This window comes from Hydra viridissima, unplaced genomic scaffold (genome assembly GCF_058129835.1).
Source record: "Hydra viridissima isolate aposymbiotic clone 2 unplaced genomic scaffold, HvirCarnegie_v1 scaffold_2, whole genome shotgun sequence".
Classification (NCBI taxonomy): domain Eukaryota; kingdom Metazoa; phylum Cnidaria; class Hydrozoa; order Anthoathecata; family Hydridae; genus Hydra; species Hydra viridissima.
Genome location: NW_028324301.1, coordinates 20,230,166 through 20,252,774, shown reverse-complemented (window position 1 = coordinate 20,252,774; position 22,609 = coordinate 20,230,166). Strand labels below are relative to the sequence as shown.

The following is a 22,609-nucleotide window of genomic DNA, read 5'->3' as shown; positions in this document are numbered from 1 at the left end:
CACATCCACACCCGCTTCCGCAAAATAACAAAAATATCTGCTCATCACTGCTTCCTTTTTAATTATTTTGTTCAATTGTTTAGTAACTTAAATAACTTTAACATTGAGTTCTTCAATTTTTGTTATTTTCAATTGGAGTTTAATTTATGTTTTGTTATTTGGAAGACAAGTCCTACGCGCAAAGCAAAAAATGGCCTTTACGAAATGATCTTTTTGATTTGTCATGAAATCATTTGTTCGCGCTGATTTTGAGTCACATTTAATACAGACAGTTGTTAGATAAAGGCATCATTAACTTTTAATCTTGTTTTATTTTGTTATCATAAAAAATTGCCGATAGAAAGAGTTTTATCTTTTTTTTTAAGTTTAAATAATTGTGCATCACATTTATATGAAACTAAATAGGTGTAACTATGAAACAGAATTATCTGTTAAATTACTATGAGCTACATTGAATTCTTTATACATTTGTTAAAGAAAATATTTCTCTGATATCTAATATTTATATGTTTCATGAAAAGTTATACATACATACATACACACACACACATACATACATACATACATACATACATACATACATACATACATACATACATACATACATACACACACACACACACACATACATACATACATACATACATACATACATACATACATACATACATACATACATACATACATACATACATACATACATACATACATACATACATACATACATACATACATACATACATAAAGCTTTTAAAATAATACAGTATTTTAAAGGTTATCACTTATATATATTCAATATTTTTCACAAATGTTTTGTAAAGTATAGTTAGCTGCTATATATTTAAATGCAACAAATATAAAATATAAATGTCATTATAACATAGTCAACCACTGAAAATTTCATTATTTTCAGTTTTTTCTAAGTGTTTGTTTTTGACTGTGTTTAATCCTGCTGGAACAATCATAATCTTTATTTTGTTAGATCAATATTTGTGAAAGGATTCTTTCAATATTTTTTATTTCATATTGTTATTACAAGAGATCGCTGTTATTTAAGCATATAAAATTCTGTGTTGAGTGTTTAGAAAATTAGTAACTAACTTGTCTTTACACATGTTAAGCTTGATATCTTTATTTTTTATGTAGTACTAATTCATATTTTAATTTTCTATGGTTTATATTATTTACAAATTAAGTTTCTTTTTAATTTACTTTTTAAGTTTAATCTCAGTTAGCATTAGGTTTGTTTGCTATGTAACAGTAAATAATTGGTCATATTGAGTATTGTTTACACTAAAGTATAATTATTATTGAAAAAAAAAATTTAAACAAGATGTTTTAAAAAATACAATTACAGTTTGATGTTTTAGCTGCAATGAAACAACAGAGTTTTACAATGTGTATGGTGTAAAATGAAATCAAGATATATATTTGGTGAGTCAATTTCTTATATAAAAACTTCTAGTTTAAACATTATACACACACACACACACACACACACACACACACACACACACACACACACACACACACACACACACACACACACACACACACACAAACACACACGCACGCACAATTTAAATACACAGATAATTTTATCTTTTCTAATGAGACATTTTTTCTCTTTAACATAGCTGCATTCAGATAGTAATAATAATAAAAATGAGTGACTTGAGATATAATTTGGTATATTTAATTACAGTGTTGCATATCATCTTTGAAGCAGTTGGATTATTTACATTAGCTGATGGTAAGTCATTTCAATAAAATGTATTGCACTTAAGTAAAATATATCATAATTCTAGTTAAAATTGTTATGTCACATAATTTATAAATTTTTTTTTCCATATTACTAAATTTAACCAACTATCTAAATATAAAATGCTGTTTAAAGATGCATTAAGTGACATCAGGAAACAGAGTAGAAAATGTTAAGAAATATGAATAAAAAAAGAACAGATATGTATTAAAGTTAAGGTAACTCCAGTAGTTTTTAAGTATGAAATAAAATAGTAATAGTTCCTACATGTTTTGTGATTCTTTATTTTTTAATATATTTTTAAAATGAAAATCTTGTGTCTATTATTGTTTGCTCTGTCAATATTATTGTTAATTATATATTTTTTAAAAATTTTTATGAAAAACAAAATTGGAATAAGTGCAGTTTGTAAGAATATATTGCTGTAAAAGTATTTTGAAATAAAGTTCATGTGCTGCTATTTGCAAATCACTAAGATAATCAAAGTTGTTAAATAATAATTTTTTATTAAACAGCAATTTAAAGTTGTCAGAACATTTTATTTCAAAAACTATAATGGATGTAATTGTATTAAATAAACTGATGTTTAATATGATTTTACTCGGGGTTTGTAGTTATCTATGTATTTATTGTTAATATCTTATTGGTGTTATTAATTTACTATCTTTGCTAATATTATAGTTAACTATAATTTGGCATTATAATCTATTTAGACACATGTTTTGCTTCTCTTGGAGCATCAGAAAATGGCACACTTCCTAACACAGCATTTTTAGCCTCATCTGAAAATGACTTATCTCACAGAGCATTACATGGACGATTAGGTAATGCTCCACGCTCTTGGATACCTAAAAACTTTCAACCTGTAACTGACTTGTATGATGAATTTCTTCAGATTAATCTTGGACAGCTTTTCACAGTAAATGGAGTTGCAACCCAAGGTTTTACATCTGGAATTTTCTTCGTTAAAACATATTTCCTAAAATTTAGTTCTGATGGCGAAATCTTTGATGACTATTTGCAATCAAAGGTCTTAAAGGTATTCTTTTGAAATTATCATACCATAGCTGTTTGAATAAGAAAAACTATGAATTGATTTTAGCTGTTTGAATAAGAAAAATTATGAATTGATTTTAGCTGTTTGAATAAGAAAAGCTATGAATTGATTATATATAATCCCATCATAAATGAAAATTATTCAAGATAAAAGAAGCAATTAAAAAAATGTTTTGGTTAAATGGTAAATAATTAAATATTTTATAGTCTAAGTGTAGAAACAATATGAATTGCAAGCAAATGTATATGTAACTTATATGCATGGCTATGTAATAGTTCTCATTTTTTACTCAAGTACACTATGGACTTAACTCAGTTTTTTGCAGCTGAGGGTAAAGTGTGTTTTATAAATCTATATATTTTTAATGAAGAAACATTAACTGCTTTAAAGTTTTGGTGATGCTTTTTCTTTACTTCTTCTTTGTTAAAGCTCTTTTCCATGTCTGTTATTATAACATGCGTGTAATTGATTCGTAGAATAATATTAACATGCAAATATGTTTAGAATAAATCATTTCTAAAAATAGAAACTCTGTTATATGATATACAGGTGACTAATGCTTTTAATTGTCGTTTTTATGTTTTAGTATCATTTGGGTACATTGTTTTATAAATTGTTTTATAAATTCTTGTTTTATAAATTCTACGAATCAATTACACGCACGTTATTATTGAAGTCAGCTGTTTTATTTGATGGTTTTTTTAAAAATTTTGCCAAATATGCATTTTTTTTCTTGTTTTGTAGCAGCTCTCTATAATTTTAATATCTATAAATATAACTCTCTGGTGCTTTCATCAAGATTGCTAAAAGATAAAATTGCATGTTTCCAAGTGTTAATTTGTTTAAGGTTCCTTAAAATGTAAAACAAAGTCATTTTTTTATGTTTGAAATGTTTCAAATTTAAAAGAAAGTTTTAATTTTATTTCAATTGTTTAAAGATTATTAAACTGTTTGAATTACTCTGATTTTTGGAATACTAGAGATACTTAATTCATCTCAAAGCAAAATTAATAGTAAAAAACCACCCTTAACACAAATTATTTAGCTTAGGTTTTTGTTACTTAAAAACTATTTTTCATTAATTAAAGACATTAAAATCTTCCAAACTAAACAAATAAATCTTTTTTTTCTTGTTTTCACTTTATTGTTATGAAATCACCCCTACACAATAATGATAATGACCAATAATCATATAAGATACCAAAAGTGTGCACCATCTTATATTACTCATAGATAAAAAAAGTAGAACTTTTATTAATAAATTGTACCTTCACTTTTTAGCATAAATATAAGGTCATTTTCTGTAAATTCAGTCTACATCAAACATGATATATTATTAAAATGGTAGATTTGAATAACCTAGACTTATGTTTTGCATAGTCTCAAAATTGGTTATAGACCTTCAACAGATCAAACAACTAACCAAACAAAGTTTTCTTATTTGTTATTTTCGTAACTATTATTTCTTCAGAAATTAGATTTTATTTAATGAAAGCATACAACACTCTGTGAAGGGGGATTAAGTGTTTTGGACAATATCGATTGTCTATAATTCTTGAACCAGAAAAAATCTCAGACTGAAGTTTTGGCTTTTTGCTTCCTTATGAATAAGAACTGGTTAATGTTAAAAATTTTGAGATGATGGATTACATGACCTTGATGATGTAACAAAAAATACCTCTAAAACTAACGCATATAATTGCTTTAAAACTTTTCTTCTGGCTGCAATTTTTTTAAATATTTTTCCAAAAGGAATAGTCATAAAAATCTCATTTATTCAGTACTGATAATCTATTTAAATTTTAAGATAAATAAAAGTTATTACTAAAACTGAAATTATAAACAACTAAAGGCAAAAAGTTTAGTGGAACTACTTTCACTTTGACATGGAAATTTTTCATAAAAACACACAAAGGAAACCAGGACCTTTCTTATGACTAAAACTCCATAAGTTTTGCTTTACAAAGTATTTGAATTTTGTTCTTTTAACAAATTTTATTTATGATATCAAAATTTACTTTAATCCTAATATAAATCTGGTTGTTTTTAAGATCTGGTTGTTTTTAAGAAAGGCTGTTTTTAGATATTTGATGGAAATATGGATTCATCAAGTATTGTAGTTCAAAAACTTCCATGTTCTGTTGTGTCAAAGTATATTCAATTTGTGCCACTTGATTTTGCAAATGGAATCGCATTAAAAGTGGATGTTTTTGGTTGTGTTTTCATTGAGAAAAAAGGTTATACTTTTGATCAGTTAAGAAGTGTGAGATTTTTCCTGATTTGTAATGTTATCTGTTACATATAGTTATTTAATACTATTTTCCGCATTATTTTTCTGTTAGAGAAACTTGCTCATTTTGTTTCAATTCATTTTAACTATTTTAATTGATTCAAATCAATAAAAAAAAGTTAAAATGAATTGAAATTATGTTTAAATAATTTCAATTTTACATAATTTACATAATTTGAAACAAAAAAAGAAAAAAAAAAAAAACTAATTTGTTCATTTGTTAAAATTTTTTTTTTTAGGCAATCAAATTGAAGATTTTAAAGCAGGATATGCCACAGCAAATGGCGTCGAAATATCTTGGCTACAAAATTCTAATGATGTTGAGTTTTTTTTCATAACATACTATCCAATTGGTGATTCTTCTTCTTCAGTGAAGTATCCTGTTTATTTACAGAATGCAAAAGGAGTGGATAAAAAAAAATATATACATAATTTATCTGGTCTGATCAGCTGTTCAGATTACCGAATTCGATTAAGTGTTTACAACAAGATAGGTTGTGGCATACCACAAGTTTATTCCATTACAACAACAACTTTGGTGTCCAGTAGGCTCAATCTTGTTTTTCTTGTCTTAAAATCATTTGCTTTATAAAATATTTTGTCTTATCTTTTAATACTTAAAAATAAGAAAATCATTATAAGTAGTAGAGGTATTCAGAAAAATGATTATCAGTCAATATATTCAAAAAATAAATGTAGTATGGCAAGTTGGTTTGCTATATCGCAGCCTTCAACAAATGTCTATTATCATGTCCTCAAAGAATTTTACTTTAACTTGCTGTTTACCCAAATTAACAAGTTTTTAAATTAAGATATCAAATATAAGTTGTATAGGGTATGCATTCCTTCTATTTAAACCTTGATTGTGTTCAAACTATCTGATAAGAGGATACAGTCATCAGATAATTCGAACACAATCAAGGTTTAAGAGGATACAGTCATTAATATTTATTTGATTAACTTCTTTAGGACCAATACCTCCTCAGAAGGTGGAGTATGACATTCTTCAGCCAGAAACAATTTTTTTAAGATGGCAAGTATGTTGTTAGCAACTAGTAATTACATTTTTTTTAATTATCAAAATCTGCTTTAAGTGTTTTGTATTGTTAAATTTTTTTGTTACTCTTTTTTCTTTTAGAAAAGTAGAATTGGGTACAATTGTGCTCAGTTAATCACTGGCTTTAAAATTGAATACAGGCTTCATCAATCTAGCAGCAAATATAGTCTGGTGACAATTCCTGCTACATTTAGTTCCTATAACCTCACTGGATTGCAAGGTTGGCAAAAGTATGACATTCGTATCTTATCAGTTGGAACACAAGGGGAGAGTGACTATGTTATGTACACTATAAGTGTAGAAGGAAAAGGTTTAAATCTTTACATCTATGCAAATTTTATATATATTTTATGTTCATACAATTGTAGCTTTTTGCTTATATAAGTTTATTTTATGCTTATATAATTATATATTGTAATTTATACTTATATAACTTCACTTTTTCTCAATATTTGTTATAATTTTAGCTCCAGATCAACAACCAATAATTACAACATTAATTTCTGAAGAACCACGAACAATTCTTGTAAAATGGCAGGTTAGTATTTTAAAAGAAATTAGATAGCGCATGGAAAAAAAAGGCAATTTCAATCAAGATTTTTGAAGCATATATAACCTAAAAATAAAGTTCACTGACAATTTTACTATTTACATCTTCATAAAAATGGTTCAAAACAAACTGAATGACTGTTATTTTAGTATTTTTCATAATTGGCACCCAGACTTTTAAAATAAAACAAATATCAGATTTTTTTTACAATGGTAAGTTTACTCTATACAAAGAAAAATATATTTTTTCTGCAAATTTATCATTTACAAAATAGTGTTGCTTAATTTCATTAAAGTTGATAAAATAAAATGTTAAACTATTTTTTAAATTTCATATTTTAATTAAGTTAAATCAGTAAAAAGATTCCTATAAACATTTTAGAATCCTCCTGTAGACAAAGTCAATGGCTTCTCAGTTTACTTTCGCATCAAAAATGAACCTCAACTAGATTGGGAATTTATTGGGCTGCCAAGCACTGCAACTTCAATAAGAATTTCACCAACTGCAAAGATGTTGGAAGCATGGAAAGTGTATCAAGTATACATATCATTATATAATATTCGTCACAAACTTGATTCAAATGTTGAGGAAGTCTTAGTAAAAGGAATAGGTCAGAAATAATTTTGAATTGATAAATTTATTTTGTCATTTTTATTATCATTTCTATTAGGTCTATTTTATAAATTATCTTTTAGCACCTGGCCTTGCACCAGCAAATCTTTTAGCTGATATTGTATTAGAGACAAAAATAAGTTTGCGTTGGGATCCTGTTCCAGCAGAGTACCTCCCTGAGATATTTCAAGGCTACCAATTATTTTTTGCTGAAGGTGATGAAACATTTGTTAAAGCACATGTGTATCCTTCAATGGAAACACAGCGTGTGATGCAGAACTTAAAGCCTGGCTTAGTTTATCGTTTTGTGGTAGCAGCTGTATCTAATAATCTACCTGGACCACTTTCTGAAGTTTTAAAAGTTCGAACTGATTTAGGTTTTTTTTTTTGTTTGTTTTTTTTTTGTTAAATAATTTTAGAGAATTTTAGAGATGCGTAAAACATTTTTTCCTTTTTTTTTTCTTTTTTTCTTGATATTTTCTTATTGATATCTTCGTATTATCTTACTATCTTCGATATCTTACTATCTTCGTATTATCTTTTTTTTATTCTTCTTAATTGTAGGACAATTAAGTGCCCCAAAAATTGATGTTGCCTCCTCAAATCAGGCAAACACAATATTTGTGGAATGGTCTTTGGTAAACTTTTACAAATAGTTTGTTTCCATGCTATAAAATATTTTATTTAAATCTTTACAAACCTACTTAGCAGATTATCTTTAAAAAATCATTAGTTATTTCTTATTAAATTCTATAAGGTTAATTACATTTATTTGCTACATTTCATTTATTTGGTTTATATGTAGAGTGAAAACAACATTGTTTCAAGTATAACAGTTAGTTACAAGCCTCTTAGCTCAAGTATTTGGTTGTCAAAAGTTGTTTTGCAAGGTAAAAATACTATTATTGTTCAGCTTGAATCTTGGATTGAATATGAAATTAAAGTTGAACTTGACAGTCTTGGAAGGAAAGCTACATCAGATGTAAAGAAAGTTCTTGTTATTGGAGAGGGTAATTTTTTTTTGTTTTATCTAGTATGAATAAAAAAATCCATTTCTGAATTTAAAAAAAACCATTTGTGAATCTGAAGATCTGTTTATGATCGGTTTATAACAGTAGTTCTAAAAATATTTTCTAAAGAAAAATGTTAGTTTACTTATCACCAAAAAGACTTTCTTAGGTGCTAACCTTATTTAGGATGGTATCTGAGAAACCTCTGGTGAAAGGTATTCTGCATGACCCGCTATCCAATTAGATCAATTTAGGGTTTACGCATAGAAAGCTATAGTCTTTTCATCAAAATAAGCCAGTTTATACTATTGTTACATAAATGCTGGAGAGTAGAGGCAGGAGGTCAGAGGCCCAAAATTTTTTTTGGTTCTTCCAATCTCTAATTTTTAAAACTTTTTTAGCACCTGGCATGGCTCCTAAAAACTTATACGCAACAACAGTTGAAGAATCAGCTATAGGTTTAGTCTGGGATAATGTAGAACCTGTTTATATTCCAAATATATTTCAAGGGTATCAAGTATGGGCTGCAATGGATAATGAATCTTTCCATTCAGCAAGTAAAACCATAATGGAAACACAGTACATAGTACGAAGCCTTAACCCAGCAACAACTTATAAGTTCAAAGTTACTGCTGTTTCAAATAACCAATTTGGTCCTTTTTCAGAAGTTCTTTCTATATCAACGTTACCAGGTGTGTATTTATTAGCGATCAAACAAATAATTTGTTATACGTGTAAAATTTTGCTGTTTTACTGTGTCTTAAAAACTAGAATAAAGAAAGTGTGAATAATTTTTTCTATTTTTCTAGTCAAAACACCTACATCACCTGTTATAACAAACATAGAAGAAAAGTCTGGAAAAATTAAAATATTCTGGGAGTCCCGTTTTAATTCCAGAGTACCAATTACATTGTTTATTATAGTTCTAAGAGATAGAGCAGGTCTTCAAGAAAATATCACTATCTACCATTCTAATCAACTTCATGCTAATGACTTAAGAAGTTTTTCACGGACAGTTTCAGTACCTTCCTTCACCTCATTTGCTATCATTATTAAATCTTGCATTTTAGATACTTGTAGTCCTTTTTCTGATGAGTTTTTCTTTACAACAATGGAAGACCCACCTTCTACTGTCTTAAATCTCAATGTAAAAGTATCATTAGACAATACATATGTTAGCTGGGAGCCTCCTTCTTATGTCAAGGGTATATTAAGAAAATATATGGTAGAGGTTATCAATCCCCTTACTAACAAAATAATCTATACAGATATTACAGACAATTCAACAAACTCAATTAAATATCATAACCTGCCTTTCTATACTGAGCTTTGTGTTAGGGTAAAAGCAATTACTAGTTTAGATGGCCCCAGTGTAAACACAACATTTACAAGCCCTCAGGGTGTGCCAAGTGCTCCATTAGAAGTTAAAGCTATACTTCTAAAAGATGATCAAGCTTCTGTTACATGGAAGCCACCTCAATCACCTAATGGAGTAATTACAATGTACAAAGTAAGAGTCTGTAAACGTTTTTTTTTAAAAGAGCATAACCATGCTGAATGTCATTGTAATCTTCAGTTTGTAGATTATGAAAATAACCAATTTTTTGGTGTTTTCTAATCACCATTAGAAAACTGAAACAGTAAATAAGTTATAGCTTAACATTATACAACATAAAGGGTATTTATTACATTATACAACATAAAGGCAATGATATTGTGAAGAACCTTTATGTTTTTAATGCTGTAAAACTATAAATTAGATGTGTTTTAAAATTTCTTACCATTTTGAGCAGCAACTAAGATGATGGAAGCTACCAAAAAAATATGTTAACTGTAATATTAAGAGTATAATAACACATTTTTATAATAAAAGAAAATTTTCTGCAGAAATATACAGCAATTTTGTTTTGTTTGACATTCATTAACAGAATGATCAATCATATTTGAACACTTTCTACTTTATTTTGTAGATGAATTCAAGCAAGCAGTCATATATAAAAATAAAATCTTTTTTTGGGTATGGTTTATATATGATTATCAGCTAAGAAGTATGGCTTGTTTGTTAGTAACTTTTTTGGTATTGTTTGTTTTTGTACTAAAGTTACTAATTAAGCAAATATAAAGAATTAGAAAGGCAATTTAAGTTGTCATGGTTATGCTCTTTAATTTTATCATGTTTATACTTTGGGATTTGTAGTAATGAATCAATAATACAAAAAGATATTAAATATTTTTATGTCAAGTTTAAACCAAAATAGTAATTGTTAATCGTATTGAACAAAACAATACTACTTTGTTACTCTTTACAAACAGTCATGTGAAATAAAGTATAATTTTTTTATTGTGACTTTAGGAATCAAGTTTGAATAAACCTACTTTCAGACTTGACCAAATTGTTTTAGAATGTTTTTAAACCATTTTTAAAGGTTTTATACCTTAAAATGACTAAGTTAAAAAAATTAATCTTACACTTACAAAATAGCTGCATCAGTAGAAATTAACACTGTTTTATATCAACTACAGGTTGTCTATGAGGGCACTAAATACTACAGTCTTTCTTTTAATCACAAAAACCATGTTGAAGCTAACCGCACTGATGAAGTTGTAAGGATAAAGAATTTGCATCCTGGTACTAGTTACAAAATACAGGTATTTGCAAGTACCATTAAAGGGTATGGAGAAGGAAGTGCTCCTCGTGAAGTTAGAACTCCTGTAAAAGGTAAACTTAAAATGTTTATTGAAGCTTTTTATTACTATTTGGTGTTATTTAAATTGAAACCAAAAGTTTATTATATGATTTTGTATGAGTTCATTAAAGTTACTGTTATTTTTAGTAACAACTTATATTTTTTAGCACCTCTGCCTCCTCCTATTCCTACTGCTTATCCTAATGAAATATCTTCAAACTCAATAATTGTTCATTTACAACCATCATCTGATCTTAATGGGCCAATAAGGTTGTGCACATGGTTTTATTGTTAAGAACTCATTGTTTTACTTTTTATTGTAGATGTTTTTTTTTCTTTATTATATATAAGGTAAAATTTATTCATGTTAGCACTTACCAAGTTATTATCGAGGAAGTGGGAAATAGCTTATCAAACAGAGTGGAAAGAAAGCGCAGGAGTACATTACCTTCAACTTTATATGATTATAATACAGCAAAAAAACTTGGGCATAAAATCTATATCACAGCAGAGATAAATGAAAATCAAGTTCCATCTAAGTTTGAAGTTGGCGATGGCGTTATTTATAATAATTATTTAAATGCTCCTTTACAGCCAAAATCAAGTTATCTGCTTCATGTTAGGGGGAAAACTGTATTGCCTGAGGTTAATATATATCTTTCAGTTACCATTCTTTAATACCATAGATACTCGGAATGCTTTAAAACTCTTCCAAATAAAAATATTTGTTTTTTTCTCCTTGTCTCATCCCCAACAAATATGAAATCATATAAATAAACTCAAATAAAAAAGAAACTTGTATAAGAAATTTTATCTTTTTTTGTTTGTTTGTTTGTCATTTAAGGAGATCCTTTATGGTTCAGTTTCAACATTAGTTCTTCCGCCAACAAGTAAGTCTTCTTATACTGTAGTCTTAAAGATGTATTTTTAGTCATAGTCAATGTCTCAGAGATGCACTTTTTTAAATGTTGTCTCTCTAAACTTTTTCTGTCTTAATGCAACATGTTACTATTTTGAATGGAGCTTATTCATCTTGACTCAGTGATTTAATAGTGAATTTGTCTAAAATCTTGTATTTTTTTGTATTTTTATTATACATTTTGTATTCTTTTGTTTATTTACTTTATTTTTGTTTACTTATCCTAATGCAGTTTGTTATTAACACTATCAACTATAAATATTATTCTTTCTTTGCATAAAATTCTGCTGCTCATTAGTTTTATTAAGATTATAAAGAAATTTGTTAAATTTTTAATGAAAAAAGTAAACTTAAAGTAAATAATAAAACTTAAATTGTGTCTCTAGGAGATGCTCAATATGGGGAACGTCCAAAAATTGTTTTCTCTGTTCCTTTAATAATTATTATTTGCCTTGCTCTTTTAATAATTATTATTGCAATTGTGTTTATCAGGTATGTAATTTTTATACAAAACAAGATCTTTTATAAAACTCTCTACCAATTAAAATTTAAAATTTAACTAATTGTTTTTATCATTTTTATTTATTGACTGCAATTGTTTAATCAAGGTATTCAAGAAGACGCAAAAGGAAAAATTACAAAGATTCTGTACAAATCAGTTTTGTACCAATTCAAAGACAAGGATCAGAGAGTCTGTTTTATGTTCCTTGTTTTGTAAAAACTATTTATATTAATTATCAATTGGTAATATTTCATATTAACTCCATTTTTGATGTGTTTAGATAAAGATGGTATTGCATCAACAAGTGACTATGCAATACATCCTGATCATCCTCCAATTGAAATAACTTTGTTTCCAAAAGCAGTTGCTAAATTGCATAAGAATGATAATATTGGATTCAAAGAGGAGTACAAGGTTTTTCATTCATTTTTTAATTTTCTAAAAGTCTTCATTATTTGCTAATTTCTTCTCAGTCATTTCTTCATGTTATCTTAATTTTTTAAGTTTTATTTAAGGCATGTCTGTCATTAGTTTTATTTTTGTTGAATGTAATACTTTTTTATTCAACTTGATATATGATATAATATTGATACACAGCAACTGAAAATTGGTCGAGAATTTGCTTGGGATGTGGCTCATCTACCAGAAAACAAGCCAAAGAATCGCTATGCTAATATTGTTGCTTGTGAGTTGTTTATTCTTTTGTTAAAAAAAAAAAAAGAGTATGAGGATTTTTTTTTTTGATATGCTATTTACTCAGATTCTGTGTTACCATTAAATCAAATCTTTTAAATTTAACTAGTTATATTAAAGTAGTTACACTTTGATTCTCAGTAACCTAATTTTCTTGATGGATTAAAGAAAAGTAGTCTCCTTAGTCTAAAACAGATTTTAAAAATGACTACGTTTATCTTAAGAACGAACTTCAGAGTTATATTTAGAATAAAGTTTTGGAGATTTATTTTTTAGAGATTACAGTAATACCTTTCTTTTTAGATGATCATTCTCGTGTTATCTTATCAAAAGTTGAAAATGAGTTAGGTTCAGATTACATCAATGCCTCTTACATGGATGTTAGTATTGGATCTTTAGCTAAAGTTTATTCAACTTTGATTCAATAATGTAATTCTCTGTAAATCTATTCTTTCGTTTATTTTTTATTCAGGGCTATAAAAAAGCTAACTCAGTTATTGCTACTCAAGGTAAGGTTTTGATATCATAAAAATAGATCTTGATAAAAAAGTTAACCTTCTATTTCTAACTGTAAAGAGTAGTTTAGCGTTTTATAACCAATTTATAAGTCTAGGAGTATTTTCTGCAGATGACTATTTTTGCTTTCTCACATTCTTAAGAAACTTTTTAAAAATAACAACACTTTCCTTAAACTTTTAATAAAAATTAAACTTTTGTTAATTGATATTGTCCTCGGCATAACTTTCAACATTAAAAAAATAAATCATAAATTGCAGCATAAATAAATTATGTTCTGGAAACATTTTAAAACAAATGCAGCTGAGTCTTATGTATATTTGGGTGTTGAAACTGTATCTGGCATCAGGTTTTTTGTATCACCTACAGTTCTCTCACATATGCCTTTAATACTATTTTAAAATGGAGCAAAATAAAAAAAGTAAAAAAAGTAGCTATAACTTTACTTTTTTTTAGTTATAGATTTTATTTAACATAACGCATCATGTTTTTTAATTATAAACTCACCAGATATATAAAAAAAAACTGTTAGCAAAGTTTTTTACAACCACGATTAGCCATACTTAGAGCACATGGGTAAAAAGCTGAAAATAAATAATATGTTAACTGATAGAAAACAAGACAAGAAAACAACAACAAAGCAAGGAAACAAAGAGCACTACCAAAGGTGCCACTTATCGCCATTGCCAACCTAGTTTTAGATTTACTGTATGATTTAGTTTTTTAAAATGAAGATATTAGATTAAAAGTGAATTTCTCATATTTCACATATTCATATGTGAAAATATGATGGGTGGCTTTATTATTTTCAGACTCAGCATGCCTAAAAATGTAATAATCAGCTGAAGTTGTTAAAAAATTTTTTTACATTCTCCAGCCTGTGATACAGAAAAGGTTATGCCAACTATTGTTATTATTTGAAGCAGATGTGCTTTTATCTTCTTAAATGACATCATTCTGTGCTATCAACTGCATTAGATTTCAGAAAAATGATTTTTGTTAAAACTTTTTTAGATATTTTATGCCATGTTTTTTTTTTTACTCAGTGTTAAAAGAATCTCTTACTAGAAGATATTTCATCCCAAACCTTTCTAATGTATAGCTTAGTATCTGGTTTATCTACCCTCCTTTTATTGTGTACATGAATAACAATCCTTTTTGGAAAGAATTCCTTTTTTTAGCCTATGTTTTTTATTTAAATATTGTTATGGTTTTGATTTTGAACCATGCAATTAAGACAACTGTAAATCAATTTTTTTATGATGTGCGGTAGCTTTCACCAATTTTTTTCCTTTTTGTTTGTATTTTTTTAAAATAGTTTTTTAAATTTTTTCTATTTATTATTGTTTTTCTTTTTTTTAAAAAAAATTCTCCTGTTTTTTTGTTGTTGTTTTTTTTCCAATATTGAACAACCTTCCAGCTGCCAAATGACTATATTTGTCTGAATACTTAAAATCAGTAGTACAAAATGATATATTTTTAAATGTCATTTCATCAAGACATAAAACTTTAAAGAATTTCTTAAACTTTCTGTTTATGAAAATGTCAGTCACCTGCATTCTAATGCATCTGGAATTTTTTTAAAACAAAAATTAAAAATGACTGTGATAGGAAATATTCTAGCTATATAGCAAAAATCCATATCTTTTTTTCTAACAACATAAAGCATATTACTAATGTATAAGAGAATACTTCTTAAGGAAATTCAGCTGTGTGGAGAGGTTCAACCTCTTGGTCAATAATTTATTCAAGTGCCTGATATAAGAATATTAACAATATTGGGTATTCTTTTTCATGTAGCTAAAATTTGTCATTTCTTATAGAAAATCTTAAAAACCCTAATTTTGTATTTAAGCTGAAGATAATAATATAAAAAAATGTATAAGTTTGATAACTTTTGTTAAAAATATCGCATTGCATAATATTTTTAGGTCCATTACCTAACACTTTCAATGACTTTTGGCGAATGGTGTGGGAAGTACATTCATTGTGTATTGTTATGCTAACCAACTTAAGAGAAAAAAATAAAGTATTTTGATGTTATACATTATGGTTTCTAAATCTTTTTATAGTAAATTAATTTTTATCCAAGGTTCGTTTTAAATCTGAATAATGATATGAAAGATTTATGCAAAATTTGTTACTAGCTTAAATGCCACAAGTACTGGCCTGATGCATCCTTTGAATATGGCGAGGTGCTTGTTACTTTACTTGGCGAAGAAAGTTTTGCTGACTTTACAATACGATCATTTAAAATACAACACAAGGTGCATTTTATAACAAAATATTTATAGAGAAGGAAAAAATTTTCTATGCTTCTGCTTAAATATTAAGTTAAAGTTTGCTGGATTTTTTCTTTATTAATTGATAATACTTTAAGAGTGAAGCATTAATTCAATGCTGTAATTTTTTTTTAAAGTAATTTCATTGTTTTTAAGTAATTCATGATAAAGGTAATAAGAAATAGTAAGAAGATAAAAATCACAAAAATATTCTCATTACAGCAGTCACAGGAAAGTCGTGAAGTCAAACAATTTCACTTAACTTCGTGGCCTGAACATGGTGTCCCTAACCATCCCACCACATTATTAGCATTCAGGAAAAAAGTGCTATCTTATGAGAAGCCTAAGAGTGGGCCAACTATTGTTCATTGTTCGTGAGTTGTCTTTTATTATGAATTAGTTTTTTTAAAATGATATCTTTGATTTTAACTCTTTTTTTCTTTCTTTTTTTAGTGCTGGGGTAGGAAGAACAGGTGCTTACATTGTGCTGGATGCAATGTTAGATCGAATAAAAGAGGAGGGAACTGTTGATGTTTTCAACTTCATTGCAGCCTTGAGGATGCGAAGAATTGCCATGGTGCAAACAGAGGTTTGTTTTTTTCCTAGTTATACTAGCTAAGTGATTGGCAAATCAGCCACATATAAGCTGATTATCTCCAAATCACTTAATGCAAGTCTATCTTTTAATTCTATATCATGTGGTGCTTTAAAAGTTTTTTTTTTTAAATAAAATTTTTTTGGATCCTAAAATTTATTTTTCATTTTAGGATCAATATATATTTGTTCATGATGCAATCGCTGAAGTTATATTGTCTGGAAACACAGAAGTAACACTATCTGGTCTTAAAAATGCCATTAAAAAACTCAATCAAGTAGACTCTGATTCAAAAGTATCTGGATTTGAAAAACAGTGGAAGGTAATCTTTTTTTTATGTGTTTTTCTTTTTGTGTGTTCTTCTTTATGAAAGGAGTAAATTGATGTATTCTTATTATTGTACACATCAAAAATACATTGTAAACAAATTATAAGATGTCAAAATAGATTTTTTTTTTCTTGCTTAAAAAAAAAAAAATCATCAAAAGAAAATTTTTTGTTTGTTTAAAAACTTCCCTTGTGATTGAAAAAATTCAAAGCTTTCTTTATAAATTACTTTATTTTGTTTAAACAAAATACAGTAATTTATAAAGAAAGCACGATAGAGAAATTTATTAGTTATGTTTATGATATTCTATTGTAATTCTTTTAGCTTTTACTTTGTGTTGGTTTTTTTTTTTATTGAATTCCCTTTAATTTTACATACACACACATATACAGACACAGACACATAGATACACGCACACACAAAAGAAATTATATAACATGTATTTTAAATATATTCATAAGTTAGTAAATTTGCCCCCTCCCACTCTCTTCCTTTTGGAACAGATTGTAAGAAAAGCCTGATCAAGACTGTTAATACCAATAATAAATTTAAAAAATTACCTTTAAACCTCCTTAGGAGCTTTTGATACATTCCAGCTATTTGAAGTTGTAGCATAAACTTTGGTATTATAGGATCACAGCCATCGCAATCATCATCGTTATACCCATAGCTGATAACAGTTTTCTTTTCTAGAAGTTTCCTTTAGAGTTTTGTCAGTTAAGAGGAGATAAGTAATCTCACTTACATGGTGTCACTTACACAGAGATGGCATTCAGGTGGTGGAATATCTCATCCAGTAGACATGGGTTAGTGACATTGTGCTCTTTACACCTTCCAAATTCCTCTGCTAGTGACCCAAAAGTCCTTGGAACTGCGTTCTCATCCATTGTTCCATCATAGTAGCAACATTATTCTCCACCATAAAACTATATTTGTAAAAAAAAAAAAATTAGGAATATACAGGGAATTTATTTAAAAAAGAACCTCAAAATAAAAGCTAAGAGGAGTTACAATAGATTAGCATAAACATAACTGATAAATTTGTCTATCAAATTTTCTTCATCAATTACTGTGTTTTGTTTACTCAAAATAATGAAAATGCAACCAGTTTTTTAAAAACTGCCAAAATATCAAAAAAGATGAAGTTTTGAATTTGCTTTTAACTGTTTCTAACTAGTATTAAGCTACATTTTACTTTTATTTAGATTTTAAATCATGCTAATCCTGTACTTCCTAATTCTGAAATGGCTACTGCCTTGCAAAACAACTCAAAAAATAGATTCTCCACTGTCCTCCCAACAGATAGCAACAGAGTTCTTCTTTTACCAATTGATGAAAATGAATTAACTACTTATATAAACGCTGTCTATGTAGACAGCTACAAGCAAAAAAATGCTTATATACTCACTCAATGCCCATTGCCTAAAACAGTACTTGATTTTTGGAGAATGGTTAGTGAGCATGGTTCATCAACTATAGTTATGCTTAATACTCTTGATGAGGGTGATGTAAGTGTTTAAGTAATTTTTAATTTAATGTCTCTAAATCATTTCAATATTTATTGATCAATACTTTTGATTTTCAAGTTGTTTGTGTATTTTCACTGCTTTTCACATTTGTTTATTAGGATTATGCTACTTTCTGGCCAGAAAGTGGAGTTAAGGAGTATGGCATGATTACAGTAGAATGTCTTGATACAAGCAAGAAGGATGATATTAGTTTAAATGGCTTTTTAAAACCAGCTTATTCAATTCCACCAGCCGAATTGAATGTTAGGAACTTTAAAGTAACTGATGTGCGGGTAAGTTTAATCCAGCAATTTTATACTGTTACTAATAAACTCAATCGGTAGTTTAGATTCACGTAAGAACGTAACAGATAAGACTCATGTTAACACAGTCAGTAGATTAGATTTATGCTAGAACAAAATCAGTTGATGATATTCAATTAAGCACACATTCAGGAGATGAGATTCATGCTAGCATCCCATCAGTGTTTAAGATTCATGCAAGAACACAATCAGTAGGGGAGAACCTTAATGAATGGGACGATTATTGAATGGGACAAACTCAGATTCTTATAGAAGCATTGATGTAAGGATATTCAAATTCCTGTAACAAAGAGTGATAGAAACAAGAACTCAACTGACCCACTCATCCATCCTATTGCTCTATGACCGTAATGACAATGGATGTTATTGTGTTTTCGAATGTAAAAAGTAATTTGAAAAAAATTTTTTTTTTCTGATTTTGCAGCAATTTTTGAAATTATGGAAAATAAAATTCCATGCTTAAATAGATAGCGGTCTCTAGTACTACAGTGAGTAAAACATTCAAGCTTAATTAATGGTGTTTTTAGTGTGACTAATCATTTTTTGATAAAGTGATGTGCATATTGAATGGGACAAAATACTACCTATTGAATGAATTTAATAAAGTATTATTTACAGCTCAGCAGAGGGATGCTGCAGTCCCTTACTTTTATCCTCATGGGTAATGGGTATTATTTACACACTTTTATACTGCAATATTTTACTTAAATAAAAATAACTAAATATAATATTCTAAAATGAGAAAGTTCTACTTTGAAATTTAATTAGAGTTAAAATGTTTAAAGTTAAAAATATTTTTGTGTGGTCTTTATGTATTTATCTATATATTTAACTACATTTACAATTAATAAACTAATTTGAAAAATGATTGAATTAAATACGTTTATTTTTAATTCTTTTATGTTTGTCCCATTCAATGAGACATACTTAATGAATGGGACAAATGTCATGCTCCAATAAAACTCTCTTTTTACCAATAGCCAAGTGCAAATCCAATTTTTTTTGTTTTACTCTATCATTGAGCAAGAGTCGGTGGTTGTCAAACATATTTAAATATATATTAAACAATTTTATCTACGTTTAAAAAACATTTTGCAAAAACTGTCCCATTCATTGAGTTTTTCCCCTAGATAAGATTCGTGTTAGCTCACCATCAGAAGATAAAGTTAAAATGCAATCAGTAGATTAAACACATGTGAAAATAAAATTATATATAAAATTCATTTTATGCATTTTTGAGGTTGTAAATAGTTTAAAGCAGAATGATAATTATCATGATGATGATTAACAAAATTATTGTTAAATTTTTTGACATAAAATTATTGAATAACTCAATTGATACCTTTATTTACCTTGGATGGTCTAATAGTGTTACTTAAAAGTTTTTTGAAATGTGTATGTTGTTATCGGTCATGCTCTAAAACCTACTATGTATTTTTTTCAAATTAGTTACATTAAAAATATTACCTAGCTCTAAAATAAATTACCTTTTCCCCACAGCAACCCAATTCATCGTTGACTGTCAAATTGTTGCAGTATACTGGTTGGACAGAAACACGTGTACCAAGTAATTATAAAACAATGATTGGTTTTCTCGTTTTGGTCCAGAAATGGATACAACAATCTTTGGACAGTCCCATCATTATCTTATGCAGTGATGGTATTGGTCGAAGCGGGACGCTAGCAGCTATAATGTATACATTAGAGCGGCTGAAAATTGAACATATTATTGATGTATTTCAAGCGGTAAAAAGAATGCGAATGCAGCGTCCGCATCTTGTAAAGTACATGGTAAGTTTCCTAATCTTTATTACAATTGTACTTGACTATATAGCTAATTTTATTTTTAATTATATTTTAAAAAAGGTCTTTGCATCGTTTAAAATTTAACTTCGCTCCCTCAAAAATATGAGCTCCGTATTCAGCTTAAAAAGTTTCTACTGCATTATGTCTAATTCTGTTTTTAGGATCAGTATAAATACATCCATCTGATCGTTCAAGAGTATGTAAATGCGTTTGAGGATCGTGCAAAGTAAAGCTCGTTTTTCTAAAGCTTTTGCGTAATCAAAAAATTCAAATGTAAATTTTTCTCCGTTTCCGCTTAGAGTCATTTTTTCAGCAGACTATAATATTTAAAAATTTAATAAAATTGTTGACGTTTTTTATTATAAGAATTATTAGAACCAAAAGATTAGTCAAAACGTTTTTTTACCGGTATAAAAAAAATGCATAGTTGTTTTAAACTAAATACCCACAGTTATAAAAATAAAAAGAATTTTTTCATTTGTATATATATTTTTTATTTTAATATATAATTTTTTATTATTAATAACGGTTATCTTTATACATATTTTATCCTACAGTTTCAAATTTTTTGTGTCATATTTTTATAAATTTTAAAGATTTACTACTTATTTTAAATTTATATTGTAGAAGCAAAAACTACAAATAAATTGTAAAATAATCGTTGTTACACTTGTCTGTTGTTTTTAGGTTCGTAAAAATAGTTTAACAAACAATCAACGCTCGAATATCATTTTTAAGAAAAAACGGTTCGGTTTTTTTCATTTAAATAATATTAATTATAGTTATATTAACCATGAGTCAGAGATACTTCTCTTCGAATGCTTACCATTAATATACAACACTACTTCTATTTCATTTGAGTTAGTACCTAATTACCTTATTAGATTGGATTAACTTAGTTATTTGGGTCAACTCCCAATTTATTTTTTTAATTTGTAAATTTGAAAAATCTTTTTGCATTTACACGCAGTGGTCTAGTTAACCTTAATCATCCATTTTGTCAAAAAAAAGGATGATTAAGGTTAACTAGACCTTAATTGAAGATATTTTCAATTCTGAAAATATCTTCAATTGCCCAAGTTAAGATAACAATCGATGCAAATTAACTGAGGCTTTAACTTGCTAAAAAGCTAATGGAAAAGAATACAAATAAAATCACTACATCAAACAAAAAGTGAAGTTAAAGTTTGTAAATTATTTAAAATCTTTAAAAGTTCTTTCAGAATAAACAATTGCAAAACAAATTACATAAACTTCCTGTTAGGTCTTATGCTGTTATTGTAATGCTTAGGTGTTATGTTCGTTTCTTTCAATTTTATCGACGTTTTAACCCTTAAATGCATAATTTTGTTTAAAAACATTAGAAAAAAATTATGCATGTATTTTGATGTCTATTCTTTTAAAAAAAATTTGAAAATAATATTTCAATTTTGATATCTTATTTTATCTTATTTTATATGATTTTGATATTTTGATATTTTAAACTAATCTTAAAAACGTTTTATATGTGTTAAATAAATGTCGCATTTCTGCAACACTATGCATTTAAGGGTTAAGGTACTAACGAGTCTAACAAAATTTTTGCTCTTTTAACCAAACAAACCTTATACAGCCGTACACAGCAACAAGAAGTTTTTTTGGTAGTCCCCATTTTCTAGCATTATTTGAAATTCCAATATATCGGACTAGTAATATTATCAGCTTAGAATTGATATGGAGACCATGCTCTTTATTGCAACAGGAAATTATACATTTCAGATTGTTCAATCAGAGCTTTAAGAAATCGATAAATTTCTTTGACCAAAAGGCAACTTGGTTAGCATTATTATTTCTAACCGATAACACTTGAGTAATCTAATAGTAAATTTTCTTATAGTATTGACTGGTTATTTTTAAAACACCTTCTACATTCTTAAGATACAACCCACCTTTGTTTTATCAAAACCTAAAGGAGGCTGTGGATGATAGTTTGCAAAGAGAACTTCTTACCACTAAGGGTTATGCGTTTTAAATAGACATTTGGGGATCTTGTTATAATGACCCTTACATGGTATTAACTGCCCAATATCAATTGGAGAAATTTGAGCTCAAAAAAATTCGTGATTAGCTTTA

The 22,609-nt window shown here is 27.6% G+C and overlaps 1 protein-coding gene across 2 annotated transcripts; it reads left to right on the top strand.

Moving 5' to 3' along the window:
* Positions 1-1,301: 1,301 nt before the first annotated feature.
* On the top strand, positions 1,302-20,885 carry LOC145198070 (receptor-type tyrosine-protein phosphatase mu-like). 2 transcript variants are annotated; one of them, XM_090077708.1, is made up of 33 exons: positions 1,302-1,434; positions 1,706-1,753; positions 2,476-2,801; positions 4,903-5,056; positions 5,349-5,654; positions 6,079-6,146; positions 6,248-6,476; positions 6,634-6,704; positions 7,098-7,326; positions 7,412-7,705; positions 7,893-7,966; positions 8,134-8,338; positions 8,740-9,030; positions 9,148-9,848; positions 10,862-11,057; positions 11,193-11,295; positions 11,397-11,670; positions 11,870-11,915; positions 12,331-12,436; positions 12,553-12,635; positions 12,727-12,860; positions 13,044-13,131; positions 13,443-13,519; positions 13,612-13,648; positions 15,587-15,684; positions 15,803-15,922; positions 16,163-16,311; positions 16,391-16,526; positions 16,705-16,854; positions 18,066-18,368; positions 18,488-18,661; positions 20,192-20,482; positions 20,659-20,885. In XM_090077708.1, exons 1-33 carry the CDS (start codon positions 1,413-1,415, stop codon positions 20,725-20,727), a joined length of 5,652 nt encoding a protein of 1,883 aa, XP_089933834.1. In that variant the 5' UTR covers positions 1,302-1,412; the 3' UTR covers positions 20,728-20,885. The 2 variants fall into 2 exon arrangements, with proteins under 2 accessions (XP_089933834.1, XP_089933833.1); XM_090077707.1 differs by having other exon boundaries at positions 16,160-16,311.
* Positions 20,886-22,609: the final 1,724 nt, after the last annotated feature.

What these genes read in the sequence shown, in the direction of transcription:
- LOC145198070 (XM_090077707.1), top strand. Translation starts at nt 1,413, where the DNA reads ATGAAATCAAGATATATATTTG. An exon ending in CAATTTTTTTAAGATGGCAA is followed by an intron (nt 6,147 to 6,247) that starts GTATGTTGTTAG and finishes TTTTTCTTTTAG; the next exon opens with AAAAGTAGAATTGGGTACAA. An exon ending in CTATGCTAATATTGTTGCTT is followed by an intron (nt 13,132 to 13,442) that starts GTGAGTTGTTTA and finishes CTTTCTTTTTAG; the next exon opens with ATGATCATTCTCGTGTTATC.